At 68.7% G+C, this 15,180-nt stretch overlaps 2 protein-coding genes across 5 annotated transcripts; one reads left to right on the top strand and one right to left on the bottom strand.

Annotated features, from left to right (window-relative positions):
* Nucleotides 1-563: 563 nt before the first annotated feature.
* Nucleotides 564-10,119, top strand: SNPH (syntaphilin). 3 transcript variants are annotated; one of them, XM_086760713.1, is made up of 5 exons: nucleotides 564-642; nucleotides 5,997-6,074; nucleotides 6,889-6,990; nucleotides 8,118-8,267; nucleotides 8,902-10,119. In XM_086760713.1, exons 2-5 carry the CDS (start codon nucleotides 6,031-6,033, stop codon nucleotides 10,034-10,036), a joined length of 1,431 nt encoding a protein of 476 aa, XP_086616839.1. In that variant the 5' UTR covers nucleotides 564-642; nucleotides 5,997-6,030; the 3' UTR covers nucleotides 10,037-10,119. The 3 variants fall into 3 exon arrangements, with proteins under 3 accessions (XP_086616839.1, XP_086616838.1, XP_086616840.1); XM_086760712.1 differs by having other exon boundaries at nucleotides 6,790-6,990; XM_086760714.1 differs by lacking the exon at nucleotides 6,889-6,990.
* A 118-nt stretch (nucleotides 10,120-10,237) lies between these two features.
* Nucleotides 10,238-13,781, bottom strand: SDCBP2 (syndecan binding protein 2). Of its 2 annotated transcripts, XR_015260327.1 has the most exons (9): nucleotides 13,711-13,781; nucleotides 13,513-13,588; nucleotides 13,157-13,260; nucleotides 12,842-13,003; nucleotides 12,518-12,693; nucleotides 12,282-12,453; nucleotides 12,074-12,165; nucleotides 11,860-11,967; nucleotides 10,238-11,730 (listed from the first exon to the last, which is right to left on the bottom strand). XR_015260327.1 is itself a non-coding variant. In XM_086760618.1 (8 exons), exons 1-8 carry the CDS (start codon nucleotides 13,762-13,764, stop codon nucleotides 11,916-11,918), a joined length of 888 nt encoding a protein of 295 aa, XP_086616744.1. In that variant the 5' UTR covers nucleotides 13,765-13,781; the 3' UTR covers nucleotides 11,740-11,915. The 2 variants fall into 2 exon arrangements, 1 of the variants encoding a protein (XP_086616744.1); XM_086760618.1 differs by lacking the exon at nucleotides 10,238-11,730 and having other exon boundaries at nucleotides 11,740-11,967.
* Nucleotides 13,782-15,180: the final 1,399 nt, after the last annotated feature.

Below are 15,180 nucleotides of genomic sequence, written 5' to 3'. Positions count from 1 at the left end.
CCCCTTCCTCCTCCTCCTCCTCCTCCTCCTCCGGGGTTACGCGGGGCGAGGAGCCGAGCGCGACCCCCCCGCCCCGGGCACAGGGAGCACCCGGGCGGCCGGAGGGACCTCAAAACCCGGCTTTTCCGTTTGTTATTCTGTTATACATTTTTGTTTTAGCCCCGGCAGAGGGGAGTTGCCATGGAAACGGGGGGAAACCCAGCGGGGGGGTGGAGGGGGGAGCACCCGCGCCGCCGTCGCTTTAAGAGCGCAGAGGAGGGAGGCAAATTACGCAGCTGCAAGGCTCAGCCCTCCCTCCCTGCCTCCCTCCCTGCCTCCATCCATCCCTCCCTCCATCCCTCCCTGCCTCCATCCCTCCATCCCTGCCTCCATCCCCATCCCTGCCTCCCGCCGTCCCTCCGCGCCCCCCGCCGCACCCATGGAGGCCGGCGCAGGTGATGGAGAGGGGGGAGAAGCGGGGTGGAGGGGTGGGGGGACGCGCACCGCACCGCGCCCCGCACCGCGCCCCGCGCAGCCGCCGCTCACCGCCCGCTCTCTCCCTTCCGCAGGTCGCTGAGCCCCCCCCAACACCCCTCACCCTCGGCCCCGCACCCCCCACCCCGCCGGCGCTGCTGGCCCGGACATCGGCGGGGCCCCGCGCAGGTGAGCGATGCGGGGCGCGGTGCGGGGCGGGGGGCGCCGTGACTCATCCCTTTCTGGCTGGAAGGCGGGGGGGGGGGGGCAGCACGGGGCTGCTGCGCATCCCTGGTGGGGGGGTACCATGAGGCGGAGGGTGTTCGGGGCGCGTGACGCGCCGGGCCCGCAGCACGCCCGCATTGCACGCGCCGGACCCCCAGGGCACGCAGCGGGCACTGCCGCGCCCGCAGCGCCCGCACCGCACCGGCACCGCATGCGCCGGGCCCCCGCGGCCTGCGCCAGCCCCACGTCGCGCTCGCCAGCCCCGCATCTTCCCCATCCGGACCCCTGTGGCCCGCACCCGCACCCGCGCAGTGTGATTCGGACCCGCGTCCCGTGCGCCGGACCCGCATCCCATGTGCCAGACCCCCACCCCACGCGCCAGACCCCCACCCCGCACGCGCCAGCCCCACATCTTCCATATCCATACCCCTATGGCCCGCACCTGGACCCACACGGTGTGATTCGGACCCCCACCCCACGCGCCAGACCCCCACCCCACGCGCCAGACCCCCTCACGGAGCATCCCACCGTGTCTCCTGGCACCGCAGGGCGCTGCAGGAACCGGTGCTGCTATGCAATTGAAATTTTGTTAATTATTTAACGGCTTAACGAGCCGCCTGGGAAGGGACGCAGAAAACACGGGAGCCGGCCGATGAGCTGGGGGCTCCTTCTCTCTCCTCCCCGCAAGGTCAGTGGCGCCCGGCTGCGGCGCAGAACCCCGCCGCATTTGTTGCGCTGGCTAAAACGCCGGCGCTCCCACCCTCCCTGGGTGCCCCGTGCAGGGACCTGGGGTGCAAATCCCGCTTCCCAGGGCCGCCGAGCTCCCGGGCCGGGGCGTTCGGAGGGGACGACGCCTGTGCCCGCGCCTCGCGGCGTTGCGGCAGGCTGAGAGGAGAGGCTCAACGTGGCGTTGGAGTAGGCCGCTCCAGCGGCGCAGGGACGCGGGCCTGGTCCTGCGTGACCGCCGTCTGGCCCAGCCCGCGTTCGGGGGGGGAGGGTGGGTGGGGGAGCCCCGCGTCCGCCGCACGGGGCTGCAGGGTGGGGGGAGTCGCGCTGGGAGCTGGGTTTTGCCCCCATGTTTTCATCTGCGTATCCCCAAATTCTGGGCTCTTCCTTCTCCTCACCCATCCTGGGACCCCAGGATGGGCTGCGGGGTGGGACCTCGGGTGCGTCCCCCACCTCCCCAGCCTCAGGCAGGGCCGGCGTCCCGCCTGTCCCGCTCTCCTGGCCATAGCCGCCGCCGCAGCCCTTGGCGCGGAGCTTTGCCCCCTCTCCCCGCAGCAGCCCGTTCCCGCTGCTCGGGCACCTTATTTTTGGCTGATGGGGGCCAGGAACGGCCGGCTCCCCGCTCGGCGCTGCGGCCAGCTCAGCTGGAAAAGTGATGAGCCGCGTAACCCGGCCTTTTTTCGAACGGCCTCGGTTTTCCTGTAATCTCTGGGTGTCGGCTCAGCATTTTATAACAAACAGGCGAATAAAAGGAGATGCTCCTGCGTTTCGTTACGTGATACGACAACTCTTAGCAAAATTGATTTATTTTTGGTTGTGTTTTTTTTTTTTTCTGGTGGTGTTGCATAAACACCCCGTGTGTTTTGTCCCCGCTCTTGCCCCCCGCGCTCTGCCTTAGCGTGAACCGGGGCCCGCGGTGCCGACCCCTCCTCGGCCACGCTTCTGCCTGCGGGTGCCGGATCCCGCTCCTTCCCACCGCCACCCAGTGCGTCCCAGTCCCCTTTTGAGCGCGGGCCGATCCCGGCCTTGCTGCTGTTTTGGGGACGCGGCGCTCTGCCCCGAATCAGGTTGCTGGTTGTTTGCCACGCTCAGCGCTTTGCTTATTTTTAGCGAAAAGCAGAGCGAGCGTCAGAGAGACAGGGGGGTCTCCTCCAGAGCCTTTTTTTTTAACCTGGAAAAAATGAAGCTGTGATTTCCCTGCTCCGGCTGCTCTCTGCTTTTAATCTTGTCAGTGCTGGGAGGCTGAAAATGTGGGGAGGGACCCGCAGGGAAGGTGCCCGCTGGCACGTGGCTGGCTCAGCTCTTCTCCCGGGGTTTCTGCAGGATGGGTGAAGCGGCTCTTAGCCGCTTGGGCTTGGTGCCACGGTTGCAAAAGGCTCCTAACGCGGGACGCACCAAGGAAAAGAAGGGAATCCGGCGGCCGAGAGGGCGATGGGAGCCCTGGCGAAGGACGCGGTGAGCGAGGGAGCTGGGGAAAGGCAGCGGCTGCTGGGCCCGGGCGGCTGCGCGCCCCTCGAGGGCTGGGGCTGCCAAACGGGCCCGCCTGCTCCCTTCCCCGCGGGGACGGGACGAGCTGGTGGGGCAGCCCGGGCCAGCGCCGCAGCCGGTTCCTACTGAACCCTGCCCAGGTTGGGCAAAGAGAGACGCCCGCGGCGATGAAACCCTCGGAGGAGCGGGCTGAGGAGTCGGCGGCAGTTCACCGAGCCGGCGGCGAGGGTCTCCCCGGGGGTCCCCCGGCCCCAGTTCCCAGGCAGGAACCTCCTCCTCGGAGCGATACCTGCCGGGGCCGGTCTCTCTGCCGATCCGGTGTGGCGTGGGAAAGCGGCGGCGTTCAAACCAAAGAGGCATCTCACCCCAAAGAGATGGCTGAGCCGCAATTTTGGGGGAAATCCTCCCCCGGGCGTGGGGCTGAGCCTGGAGGTGCTCTGCCACCCGTCTGGCATCACTGTCGGGGTGTGGCCGTGGGTGGCTGGCCCGTACAGCGTCCCCGGGGAGCGGCTGCGGAGGTGCAATGCTGAGCGGGGTCCCGCTGGTCCCCGCCGGTGCGGGGACGGGGCAGCGCTCCCCGAATCCGGGGTGGGTTCGTGGCTCTGGGCGCGGTGCCCGTTCCTGGTGCTGGGTTATTGATGGCCGGGGTCTCTCCAGAGCCCGTGCCACGCACGCGTCCCCTCTCCTGTGCCACAAGCTGCTTCTCTCAGCTCCATACGGGTCAGCCCAGAAGGAAGGGATTCTCCCACATTTCTTCCCTGTCCTGCAAGACATTCCTCGTATTCCTTGTTCCACAAGGACGAAAATAAGGTGGCGGGCGTCCCTCCTCCCCCCCTCAGCTCCCCGCTGACACAGGGGCCTGGCTTTACCTCATCGCCCCCTGCGTGATTTGGGGTTTGCAGACCCCGAGCCGCTGCCCGGGGCACCTCATCCTCCACGCCCGCGGGTTTTCTCTCCCGCTGCCGAGGCTCCCGAGGCTCGGTTCCGGGGTTTTGTCCCCGTGCTGAGCGGGAGCGGCCATCCCTGCACGGGGCTGGCCGTGGGGAGCTCTGCTGGCCCCATCCCGGTGGTTTTACGGGATTTCTCCTTTCCTGCTTTGCTCTCGGAGCCCAAGCCCCGGCTGTCAGACGGCTGTCAGGTTTCAGTGACCTGCTCTTGGTTTCTCCACTGTGTTTCTTGAGCCTTGCGGCTGCCATCATCTTCCTCGCTGGTGAGCGTGCAACGCGGTTGCTCATCTTTGAACGCTTCCCATTTCCTCTCCGTGTGTTTTCCCTGATGCTTAACGGACGGGCTCCCTCCGCACTGCAGCTGCCCATCCCGGTCTGTGAGATACTGGTAATTCTGGGTGCAAATGGGAAATTCCCACTGCTTTCCGAGGCAACGCAGCCCCGTGCCGTGTGGGGAGGTGTTCTCAGCTTTGGTGCCCAGCCTGCCTGGCCTCGGCGGCCCGCGGGCATGGTGACGCTGGAATGGCCCCTTGGTCCCTCGGGATTTGTGAGTAGGGAGGAGCAGGAGGCTGGGCGATGCTGGGCGATGCTGGGCTGCGTCGGGCCAGGGCTCGGGGCTGCGGGAGGGCCGGGAGTTAATCCCTGTGGCTGCAAATCTCCCTACAGCCCAGCCCGAGAGCCGCTCGGGGAGCAGCCTGCGGCACGAAAAGCGGGGGACGGGGCTGGCCCCGCTGCCCAGCTCCGCGGGGTGCCGTGGCTGGAGCCGGGCTGTGCCGCAGCCCCGCGTGGCCATGCCGGAGGATGCTCCTGCCGGTGCCGGAGCTGCGCTGGGCTCCCGCTCTGGATGCTGATTCACGCTGCTGCATTCGCAAAGCCCGCAGCCGCCGGCCGCACGCGCTGTTGGCTCAGGAGCAGTTCTCTGGCAGGGCTCCCTCTGCCCGCGTCCCCTCCCGGGAAATCCGTCGCAGAGGGGAGCAACGGGACCCTCACATCCTGGTTGCCTTGTCCTAGAGATGCTGACCCCCCGCCTTGGCACTGTGTCTGGGGGCTCTCCGTGGCTGCACATCACCTGCTCCTCTGCTCCGGCTCCCTCCGCCCTTCGGTGCCCGGATTTGGGGGTCGGGGAGTGGCGAATCCTGGGACAAACAACCCTGGGGTGGCAAATGGACCAGGCAGCGTCGGGGTGAGCTGGCCTCCCCCTCTTGCCCCGCTCCTCACGCTCCCCTGGACCGGGGCCGAGCAGCGCTTAGCGTTTCCCATCGCTCATCGATTCTCAGCCGGCCGCTTGCGTCCCTCGCGTTGCTCCGGGCTGCAGCTGCCAAAAATCTGGGACAAACACCAGCGTTGGGAATGGGCTGGGGGATGAGGGGGGCTCTCCCTGGCAGCTGGAGCGTGACGGGGCATGGCAGGGGTGCGCGGCGGGATGGCCGTGCTGGGCGGATGCGTTCCGTAGCCGCTGCAGCCGGTCACACAGCTCCTGCCAGTGGCTCCCAGCCCCTGGGTCTGGCCTATTTATTTACAGGAAAATGGGCTCTGTGTTTCCCGAGGGATTAGCTGCTGCTGCTGCTGCTGCTGCGTCATGCGGGATCTGTGCTTCCTTACCTGGTTTCACTGGCAAACGGGTGGTTCTGGCTTAATTAAGGACAAGCAGGTGCCCAGCACGCTGCGGGGACAGCCCTCTGCCCATCCCCACCCGGGATGGGTGTCAGAGCCCCGGGATGGGTGTCGGAGCCCCTTGTCCCATCTCTGCCCCGAGCAGCTCCACGGCTGCAGGCAGCCTGCGACTGACCTGCCTTCCCCGGACCTGTGCTGGGGGCAAACGTGTCCCGTGTCCGGAGACCGGTGGGAGAGGGGCTTGAGACCGATGGAGGTACCTGCTCTGCTCCTCTCTGGCTCTGTAAATTAAGGAAGCCCTGGCCCTGTGCCCTGCTGGGGCAGGACCCTGGGCACGCAGCATCCCAGCATCCCTGGGCCGTGAGAGGCAGGCAGTGAGCCCAGATGTGCAGTGGATGCGGCCAACATCTGTCCCCGTACGTGGCCCTGGGGACCAAAACGGTGCCCTGGTGCGGGGGCTCACCCCTGTGCCAGCGCTGGCGCCCGTCCCACCGGGGCCGTTGCCCTGCCTTCACCTCCTCTCTCCCTACGTTTCCCCCGCAGTTCCCCCGCGCCCAGGACCCGCAGCGCTGCGGCGATGTCTCTGCCGGGGAGCAGACGCTCGTCCACCGGATCGCGAAGGTGAATACGCTTCGGCCTCCCACTCCCGGCACCGGGCGCCAGAGCTTGGGCAGCGGGGAAGGGACCGTGCCCACCCACGCCACCAGCTGCCACTTCGCAGCGTGAGCCCCCAGCCCGGCGTTTGGGGGGGGGGTTGCATGTCGCTGCCCACCGCACAGCACATCCCTGTCCGTGCATGCAGCCCCCGAGCGCTGCACCCCCCATGTCCCCCTGTGTCCGTCTCTGTCGCAGCCGGGACCGACCCCTCTGTCTGTCCAGGCGTGGCCGAGGGTCCCGGTGCCAGGGCGCTGGGGTTGGGAGGTGTTGGAGCCCTTGGAAAGGCTCTCCTTGAGCTGCAGCGATAAAGAGCGAGAGGGGAAAAAAAATAGATATGAAAAATGCCGTTTATTTCTCTCCAAGTGTCTCCGTGCCCTGGGACGGCGTTATTTGGGTGCTGGCTGCCGCCAGCGGCGCAGGCAGAGAGGAGGCAGGTCTGCCCACGTCTAGGTGCTGAGCCGGCAGCGGGGTGGCTCCCGGGGGTCCCGGGGGGCTCCTGGTCCTCGGGATGCAGGGATGCTGTGCCAGCATCCGAGGGATACCACGCCAGGGGGGAAATGGGTGGGCAGCCCCCTCCCCAGCCCGCCTTCGCACCCCTCGCCGTGTCCGTGCCATTTTGATCCCCGCTGTTTGTTTTGTCCTGTTTTGTCTTGTGTGTTCTCGGTGCGGTGGTTGGCAGCCGCGGGGTTTATGGACGGAGTGGCTTTGCCTCCTTCTTTAAGTCTTCAGCGCCTTCAGCCACTCGGCCTGAGACACAGCCTCTTCTCCCTGCCTCCAGGCGCCCCTCGCCCCCCGGGAGGGACACCTACGGCACCTCCTCGCTGAGCAGCAGCAGCAATTCTGGCTCCTGCAAGGGCAGCGACAGCAGCCCCACCCCAAGGTAACCCATCGCCCGTGGCCTCAGGGCGGCTGCCCGGTGCCCCCGGGACAAATCCGGGGTGCCCGGCGGGGACAGGAGCCGGCGGAGCGAGGCTGTGGGCTTGGCGGAGCTGCTGCTGTCTCGCAAAGACCCCCCACCGTCCTCCTCCGAACTGTTGTCGTGTCTTCCCCCTCCCTGTCCCTGCCGCCTGCCAGCCTGGCACCGTCCCCTTCCCTCCGTCCTGCCCTGGCCGTGGCTCGCACGCTTGCACGTGCCCTTCCTGCGCCCCGAGGAGCGGGGGCGCGATGGGTACGAGCTTGGTTTCCGTCCCCTCGTGCCGCTGGGCGGAGGTCCGGCCAGGGCGGAGGGCAGCCCGGGTTCTCCGCAGGGAGCGCTGGGCTGCGGGACGGGCACCGGCCCCCGGTCCGAGGGGGGCTTGAGGACAGGCGGGCGGCCGTCCTGGCGCTGTCGCGTGGCCGCCGTCCCGCCTGGCTGCTCCTGACACGATGCTTGCGCCCGTGGGCAAAGGCTGCTGGGTGCCAGCCCCCGTGCAGGGGGTTTGGGCCGCCCTGCCGCCGCGCGGGGGTACCTGCCATGCCCGCCGCCCCGCTGCCCTGCGCGGGGGGGTTGGCTCACCTCGCTGCATCCATCCCGGTGGCAGCAGGGGGTCCGGGGGTCCGGATGCGCCGCTGCCCCAGCCCAGAGCAGACGCCGGATGCCCAGCTTGCTCTCCACGGGCAGGACAGCCGCCCGCTCCAGCCCCGCTCCGTCCCAAACCCTCCGTTCCCCATCTTCCACTTCTGATGGGACTGATCCCACCCCGGGGGTCTCCATCCGCGCCTTCGTTCCCTGGAAAGCTGGCTCTGGGCGCGCAGGGGCCTCGGCGCCCACCTGTCCCGGCTCTGCTCGTGCGCCCGCCGCCCTGGTGAAGCTGTGGGCTGTGCCAGCGGGGTTGGGGGCTGCACCCACCCTCCTGCCAGCAGCACAGCACCCCAAGACACCCACGCTACCCCTCCTGCCCAGGGGGGCTCCTTTGAGGCGCACTGGGGGGCTGCACCCCAAGGCACGGCGTCTCCCGTGGGGGGTCCCTCCGCCGAGCCCCTGCCGGTGCCAGCGCTGATGGGTGGGTGACAGCCGTGTCCCCACAGGCGCTCGGCCAAGTACAACCTGTGCAGTGACAACCACGGGATCAAGCCGCCGACGCCGGAGCAGTACCTGACGCCCCTGCAGCAGAAGGAGGTCTGCATCCGGCACCTGAAGGCTCGCCTGAAGGACACGCAGGAGCGGCTGCAGGACAGGTGAGCACGGGGGCGGCGGGCGCGGACCACCCCGGCCCCGGAGCCGCCGGGAAGGGTCCCAGCACCGGCCACCGCTGCCTGCAGCGGCAGCTCCCGTATGGCGCTGGTCCTTCTTGGGGCTCTGGGTTCCCAGCGCCGCGTCTTGTCCTCGGTCTCGCGGCTTTGCGGCCCCGTTGCCCGCATGCCAGCACCTGGCACTGCTGCCCGACCAACTGGGGAGCCGCCGATTCGCGGGCCACGGAGCCTGTACGTCCCACCTGCGGTGGCTGCGCTCTCCCCTGTCCCTCCGGTTAAGGCTCTGCCGCGTTTTTTTTCTGAATTTCAGCGTCATGAGGGTGGCTAATCCCCATCTGCTCCTCTCGGGCTTAGGCACGTCCTCGCCGGCGTGCCAGCTGCTACGTGCCCGCCCGCGGCACCTGCCTGTCACCACGCAGCCCTCGGGAGCCCTGGGCTCTGCAGCCCCTCCGCGAAGGGGCCGAGCATCCCTCCTGGGGGTCCCCGAGCCCCTGGATCTGTCCCTGGGTCCCGGCTGCGGGTGTTACCGGGTGGTCCAGCTCGGTGCCGGGGATGCGAGCGCAGGGACGGCCCCGCAGCCTGCCCAGCGCCGCAGCCGTGCCCTCCCCGTCTCTCGCAGGGATGCCGAGATCGAGGACCTGAAGACGCAGCTGTCGCGGATGCAGGAGGACTGGATCGAGGAGGAGTGCCACCGCGTGGAAGCCCAGCTGGCGCTGAAGGAGGCCCGCAAGGAGATCAAGCAGCTGAAGCAAGTCATCGACACGGTGAAGAACAACCTGCTGGAGAAGGACAAGGGGCTCCAGAAGTATTTCGTGGACATCAACATCCAGAACAAGAAGCTGGAGACGCTGCTGCACAGCATGGAGGTGGCGCAGAACGGGGCGCTGAAGGAGGAAGGGGCCGGTGAGTCGGCCGGGGGGTCCCCGGCGCGTTCCCTCACCCGCAGCTCCACCTACACCAAGCTGAGCGACCAGGGGGCCGGGGACCGCAACGTGGGGGGCTCGCAGACCATCTCGCTGGACGAGGGGGCCGACAGCGGCTTCGCGGGGGCGGAGGAGGCCCCCGGCCATACGGACCCACTGGAGGCGGGGGGCGAGCCCGGCACCCGCCTGCCCCCCAGCTCCACCTACGAGAAGCTGCTGGGGCTGCGGGGCGGCGTGGAGGCCGGGGTGCAGGCCAGCTGCATGCAGGAGCGCGCCATCCAGACGGACTTCGTGCCCTGCCAGCCCGACCTGGACACCATCCTGGAGAAGGTGATGAAGTCCCAGGCCTGCAGCTTGGGCAGCCCCACCTCGGCCTGGGTCTCCGAAATGGAAGACGTGATGGCCGGCGCCGAGCTCTCCAACCCCGCCGGGGCCACGGACCTGCTGGCGGCCGAGCCCGACGCCGCCGTGGTGGGTGCCGGCGCCGAGGCCGGTGCCCCCTGCAACCCGGCGGTGCGGCAGCCCCCCTGCGCCAACCCCTCGGTGGCCATCGCCTGCGTGGCGGAGGAGGAGGCGGCGGAGGCCAGCGGCTGCGATGCCGCCGCCCCGTCCAAGAGCTACTGGAGCCGCCACTTCATCGTGGATCTGCTGGCGGTGGTGGTGCCGGCCGTGCCCACCGTGGCCTGGCTGTGCCGCTCGCAGCGCCGGCAAGGCCAGCCCATCTACAACATCAGCTCGCTGCTGCGCGGCTGCTGCACCGTCGCCCTGCACTCCATCCGCAGGATGGGCTGCCGCCCCGTCGCCAGCCCCGGGGGCAGCACCCAGCCCTGACCCCCGCCTTCCCCGCCGCCCCCTCGCCTGCCCCCACGGACCCGACCGCTGATTGTAGAGCCCTGGCACGGCCCCGCTCTCCCACGGGGGTCTTCGTCAGCTCCGGCTCGTTACACGGCCCCGAGGGGGTGGGAAGGGGCTGGGGGGGGGGGGGGGGGGGGGTCTGCGGGGGCATGGGGGTGTGCTGCCCCCCAGCTCCGTTGTCCCGGAGGAGGGACGGGACTGCTGCTGGAGGAGCGGGGCGACGTGGCGATGCGGGACCCCAAGCATCACGCTGGGACCCCCTGCCTGACGGGGGGGGGGCTGCACCCCACCGTGGGGGGCTCTCCCTTCGGCGCACTTGTTTTCGCTTGTCCTCGCCCTGCCGCAGGGCCAGCCCTATCCCCTGACAGGCGGGGGGGCCGCAGCGGGACCCCCACCCCCAGGTGCGTTGCTGGCTCCTGGTAGCACCATGACAGCAAAGTCTGGCTGCGGGCAGGAGGATGGGGGGGTCCCATCCGGCCGCAGGGTCCAGCTCTGGACCAGTTCGGGAGGCAGCGAGAGCCCGTGGGGTGCCTTGGCCCCAGCCTGCTGACCCACTCTGGGGTCCGTCCTCCTCTGGCAGGACCGTGCCCTCAGCCCCTCGCTGAGCCGCCCAGCGCCCGGGCGATGCCTCCCCGCAGCAGGACGGGACCGAGCCATCCGGGACTGGTCCATCCCTCCCTTTGCTTTGCACTACGTTCACTTTTTTTTTTTTTTTTTTTTTTTTAACATTTTTGGTACAGAATGAAGCCCTATTGTTGGGGCGGGGCCGAGGCGGCATGGGGAAACCCCCAGCCCTGGCTCTGGCAGGGACTGGGGACACACACAGTTTTGGCAGCAGCGATCCCACCCTATGTGGGAGTTTGGGGATGAGGTGTTCCCCACCCCGGGAGGCAGCGAGGGGGTGCCAAGCACCTTTGCCTGCCCCAGCCCACTTTCCTGGTGGCCTCTGGAAAACAAACAAAAAAAAAAGCCAAAAAAAAAAAGACCTTTTTTTTTTTTTTTTTGAAAAGCAAAGACAGCAAGGATTGCTCAGCAGGGGCTGGCGAGGTGCGGGCCTGGGGGCTCCCCCGGGCGCGTGGTGCTCCCGCCCCCACGAATCTCTGTGGCTTCTTCGTGACTTGAACTGACGGTGTTCCCCCCCAAAACCCCGCTCCACCGCCCACGGGCGCTGCCAGCCGGGTGCCCCGTGAGCCGGCGATGCTCCACGCTCCCCGTGCGGGCACGCGCCGCGTACCCCCCGCGCGTCCACACATCCCCCCGTCCGGCGGCTGGGGCGCGGGGCAGCAGCAGCCGCCGGCACAGCGCCGGGGGAAATATTTGGGGCGAAGCGGCGGCACAGCTGACGTGAGCGGAGCTGGGATATCCTACGCCTCTTGTGCAATGTGTTCGTGGATCTGTGTACGCGTCTGTCAGACTATCCAAAGCTTTGCCGAGAAATAAATGTAACGATTATATTTGAAAGACAAATCTATATAATATATTTTTTAAATACAGAACTGAAACAGCTGTAACCCCCCCGTTCTTGTTTCCCCGGTCCTGTACGCGCTGTCGTGGCTGTAATAAACGTCGCTGGGTCTGTGTCTGCTTTGGCTGCAGCCAGCCTTCGGTGTCTGCCCCGAGCGGGGACTCGGGGGGACGCGGGGGGACGCGGGGAGGCACCTGCCTCATCCCTGTGGACGAGAGGGAGGAGGGGATACCAGGGGCTGGTGGGTCCCCGCGCTGCCCAGCAGCCACCGGCCTCGCCGGGGATGAGGGGTTTTGTGCTAAACCAGCTTCTTCTGGGGGTGCTGCGGGGGTACCTTAGCAGCCCCTCCTGGCTTCGGGCGTCAGCCCCCCCGGGACGGCAGCAGTCGCGTCAGAGGTCGGGGATGGAGTGGTCCATGGCTGACTTCCCCCCCGCCGAGAGCCTTGGGCACAGGGACGGGGGCTCAGCGCGGACAGGCCGGGGGTCCCTTTGGGGGTCCCTCAGGGCCTCGGCGGGGTGGGGCGGGCACCGTGGCCCTGCGGTCTCACCGTTTGACCATGTGCTCGTAGATCACGGTGGGGATGATGGTCAACGTCACCACGTTCCCGGCCCCCGCCAGCACCTCCGTGAGCTGCTTATCCTGCGGGAGAGAGAGAGTGGGTGCTGTGGGGTGCCCTGGCCGGATCCGCGCTCCGTACGGCTGCCCCGGCCCCGTCCTGGCACAGCCTCGCGCGGCCGGTCGCGCGCAGCCCCTACCTTCATGCCGATGACGTTCTGGCCGTTGACCTCGCAGATGTAGTGGTGGGTGAGGAGGCCGTTGCGGGCGGCAGAGCTGTCCTTGGCCAGCGACACGATTTTCCCCTTCTTGACCACCACGCCGAGGTGGCCGGTGCTGTCCTTGTGCACGGTGACGGTGCGCTGGAAAGGCCTGTGGGGAGAGTGCGGTCAGCGCCGGCACCACCGCCGCAGCCGCCCGCCGCCCGCCCGCTCACCTGTCCCGCACCACCATGACGATTTTCTCCGGCGACGCCTTCTTCAGCGCCCGCTGCGCCTTGTCGCTGCTCCAGCCCGCGCAGTTCTTGCCGTTGATCTGCAGGATCTGGTCACCGAAGCGCAGCCCCACCAGTGCCGCCGGCGAGTTGGCCTTCACCAGCTGCACGAAGATGCCCTGGGGACACGGGGGGAGCGATGGCACGGGGACCGGGCGGCTGTGCCACGCCGTAAACCCTGCTATGCCGTGCCGCGCGTCACGCTATATCATGCAACGCCATGCCATGGCGCGCTGTGCCGTGCCGCGCCACGTGCAGCCCCCTTACCTGGTCGACGTTTTTCAGCTGCAGCCCCGTCTTGCCCCGCTCGTCCTTGCAGAGGTGGATCTCCCGCACACCCGGCTTGATCTCCGCCCGGCGCAGCCCCGCGTTGTTCCCGCTCAGGGGGGCCACCAGCTGGCCCGGGAGGGGCCCGGCGGGGGTCAGCGCCTGCCATGGAGCCGGGGTACATCAGCCTTTGGGAGGATGCTGCGTCCCTTCCCCAGGCGGGACGCGGCCCCAGGACCCCCCCCCCCAGCAGCGACGCTGCTGTACGGGGGACCCCGCGCGGGGCAGGGCAGGGTCGCCAGCCCGGACACCTACAGTGCTGCCTTCCGGGAGCAGGTTCTTCTGGATCTCCTCGCTGGAGAGAGCCAGCCCCATGTAGTTCTCCAGCTCGGCCAGGTTGGGGTACAGCAGGGGCAGCGCTGCGGGACACACCGAGGGCGACTCAGCACCGGGGTCCCCGACCCACCGCTGCTGCCTCCCTCCCTCGGCATCCCCCCAGGACCGTGCGCTGGCAACCGGCACAAGGGACGTGGCAGGGAACGGGTCGGGGGAGAGAAACCCCCGAAATCTCATCCCCTACCCATGCGCTGAGCTGTGGGGGGTCTCAGCTGAGCCTCCCCCCACGCTCAGACAGCCCCCGGGCAGGGAGAGCCAACGGCGACCCACGTTACCAGTGCCCGAGGCGAGCTGCGGCTTCTCTGCGACCACCGTCGTGGCGGGGGTCCTCACCCCGGCAGCCGCCTGCGCCTGCCGAGAGATGGGGATTGCTCGAGGCTGCGCCCCCCCTCAGGGCCCCTCCAGGGGCAGGACCCCACGGGGACCCCCTCGGGGTCTGCTCACCCCCGTAACGCTGCTGTGCTAACACTGACCTGCAGGATCTGGTGGCCCTTCATGTCCTCCAGCGAGGGGTAGAGCGTTGCCATCGCTGCTGCCGCGGCCGTGCCTGAGGACGGGGCAGTTCAGGGACCGGACGCCTCTCCCCAAAAACATCCCCCCTCCCGGCCCATGCTCCTGGCTCCGTGTGTGGGAGACGGGCTGTCACCCGCAGCCTTCGGCGTGACTCAGGGTTGTGGCACCGGGGCCACTGCCTCCGCCACTTCCCGGGAAATGGCACATGGGCGGCCGCGTGCCAGGCGCGGGCACCCTGGGCGTCGCTCCGTTGGCAGCAGATCCTGCTCCTCGTGTCCGTGATGGGGCCATTCCAGCATTGCCCAGTATGTCCCATGGGAACAGCCCCTCCTACTGCTCCTCGCTGCCGTTAAACCCCCAACACGCCCCGCGTTGCGCCCATGGCAAAGCTGTGCCAGCCAGCCCTGCCCCGTGCCACCGTGCGCCCCGAAACACATCGCCCAGACCTGGAGGGGCCAAATCCAGCCCCCTGGGAACCGGGCAGGATCCCGCACGCAGCCCTGGGACCACAGCATCCCCAGGCGAGCGAGACCCCCAGCGCCCAGCCCCGGCCCCCGGGGACTCACCTGCCAACAGCTCCCGGGTTCTGTCTGCCCCCCTCTGCCCGGCCCCGGGCTTTTATTGCCCTGCCCTGCCCGGGGAGGGGCGGGAGCCTCAGCTGACGCCATCCCTGCCAGGTAGGGCACAGGTGAGGAAGAGGAAGGAGAAGCCAAAGCTGCGCAGGACCCTGGTGCTGCAGGGATAGGGACAGGAATGCCGATGGCTTTCGGTGGGTTTGGGCATCCCGGGGGAGCAGGGATGGGGCTGTGTGTCCCCCCACCTCGGTCACCACGGTGGTCCCCCACTCCCGCTGCATCGCCGCTGCTGCCCGCACTGGCACACAGCTCAGCTGCACCACGGCGCTTGTGTCCCAGCCCGGGCCACCGCAGCTCAGTGCCCAAATCAGGGATGGAGGGGTGAAGCGGGGTGCCCCGCCACGAGCAGCCCTGCATGGGCAGCGGGCTCCCCTGACACCTCGCCGCCCAGGCGCGTGCAGCTTACGTGACCGTGACCAGGACACCGTGTCCCGCACCCTTCCAGCCGTCACCGGTGGCCCCGGGGCACGCGCCAGGCGTGACGGCCCCGTGGGAGTCCCGTGCCACAGGTGGAAAAACCTGAGAGAGCGCAGAGCTCGCCTGAGTCACGGGACGGGGCGGACGCAGGCATCCCACTGCCGTGGGACATCGCTGCGTCACCCTGGGATCCAACCTGTGGCATCCCGCTGCCAGCACCGGGGATGCCATGGGCCACCGCGTCCCCAGGAGCCACGCAGCGGGGTCCCGCGGACACCCAGCCGAGCCCGGAGGCGGTGGCACCAGCTCAGGACCTTGCCGGCACAGGGCCGGCTGCGCCACAGAGCAGCAGCCGGGCACGTCCCAGTTCCCTGCGCC

This window comes from Chlamydotis macqueenii, chromosome 16 (assembly GCF_036417535.1).
Source record: "Chlamydotis macqueenii isolate bChlMac1 chromosome 16, bChlMac1.mat, whole genome shotgun sequence".
Taxonomy (NCBI): domain Eukaryota; kingdom Metazoa; phylum Chordata; class Aves; order Otidiformes; family Otididae; genus Chlamydotis; species Chlamydotis macqueenii.
The sequence above is the reverse complement of the archived record's forward strand: the minus strand, read 5'-3'. Positions and strand labels throughout refer to the sequence as shown.

Coding starts and splice junctions, on each gene's coding strand:
- SNPH (XM_086760712.1), top strand. CDS start 6,031: ATGTCTCTGCCGGGGAGCAGACGCTCGTCCACCGGATCGCGAAG. Junction 6,075..6,789: donor TCGTCCACCGGATCGCGAAG/GTGAATACGCTT, acceptor GGTGGTTGGCAG/CCGCGGGGTTTATGGACGGA. Junction 8,268..8,901: donor CAGGAGCGGCTGCAGGACAG/GTGAGCACGGGG, acceptor CGTCTCTCGCAG/GGATGCCGAGATCGAGGACC.
- SDCBP2 (XM_086760618.1), bottom strand. CDS start 13,764: ATGGCAACGCTCTACCCCTCGCTGGAGGACATGAAGGGCCACCAGATC. Junction 13,004..13,156: donor TGCTCCCGGAAGGCAGCACT/GTAGGTGTCCGG, acceptor GCTCCATGGCAG/GCGCTGACCCCCGCCGGGCC. Junction 12,694..12,841: donor AGCTGAAAAACGTCGACCAG/GTAAGGGGGCTG, acceptor CCGTGTCCCCAG/GGCATCTTCGTGCAGCTGGT.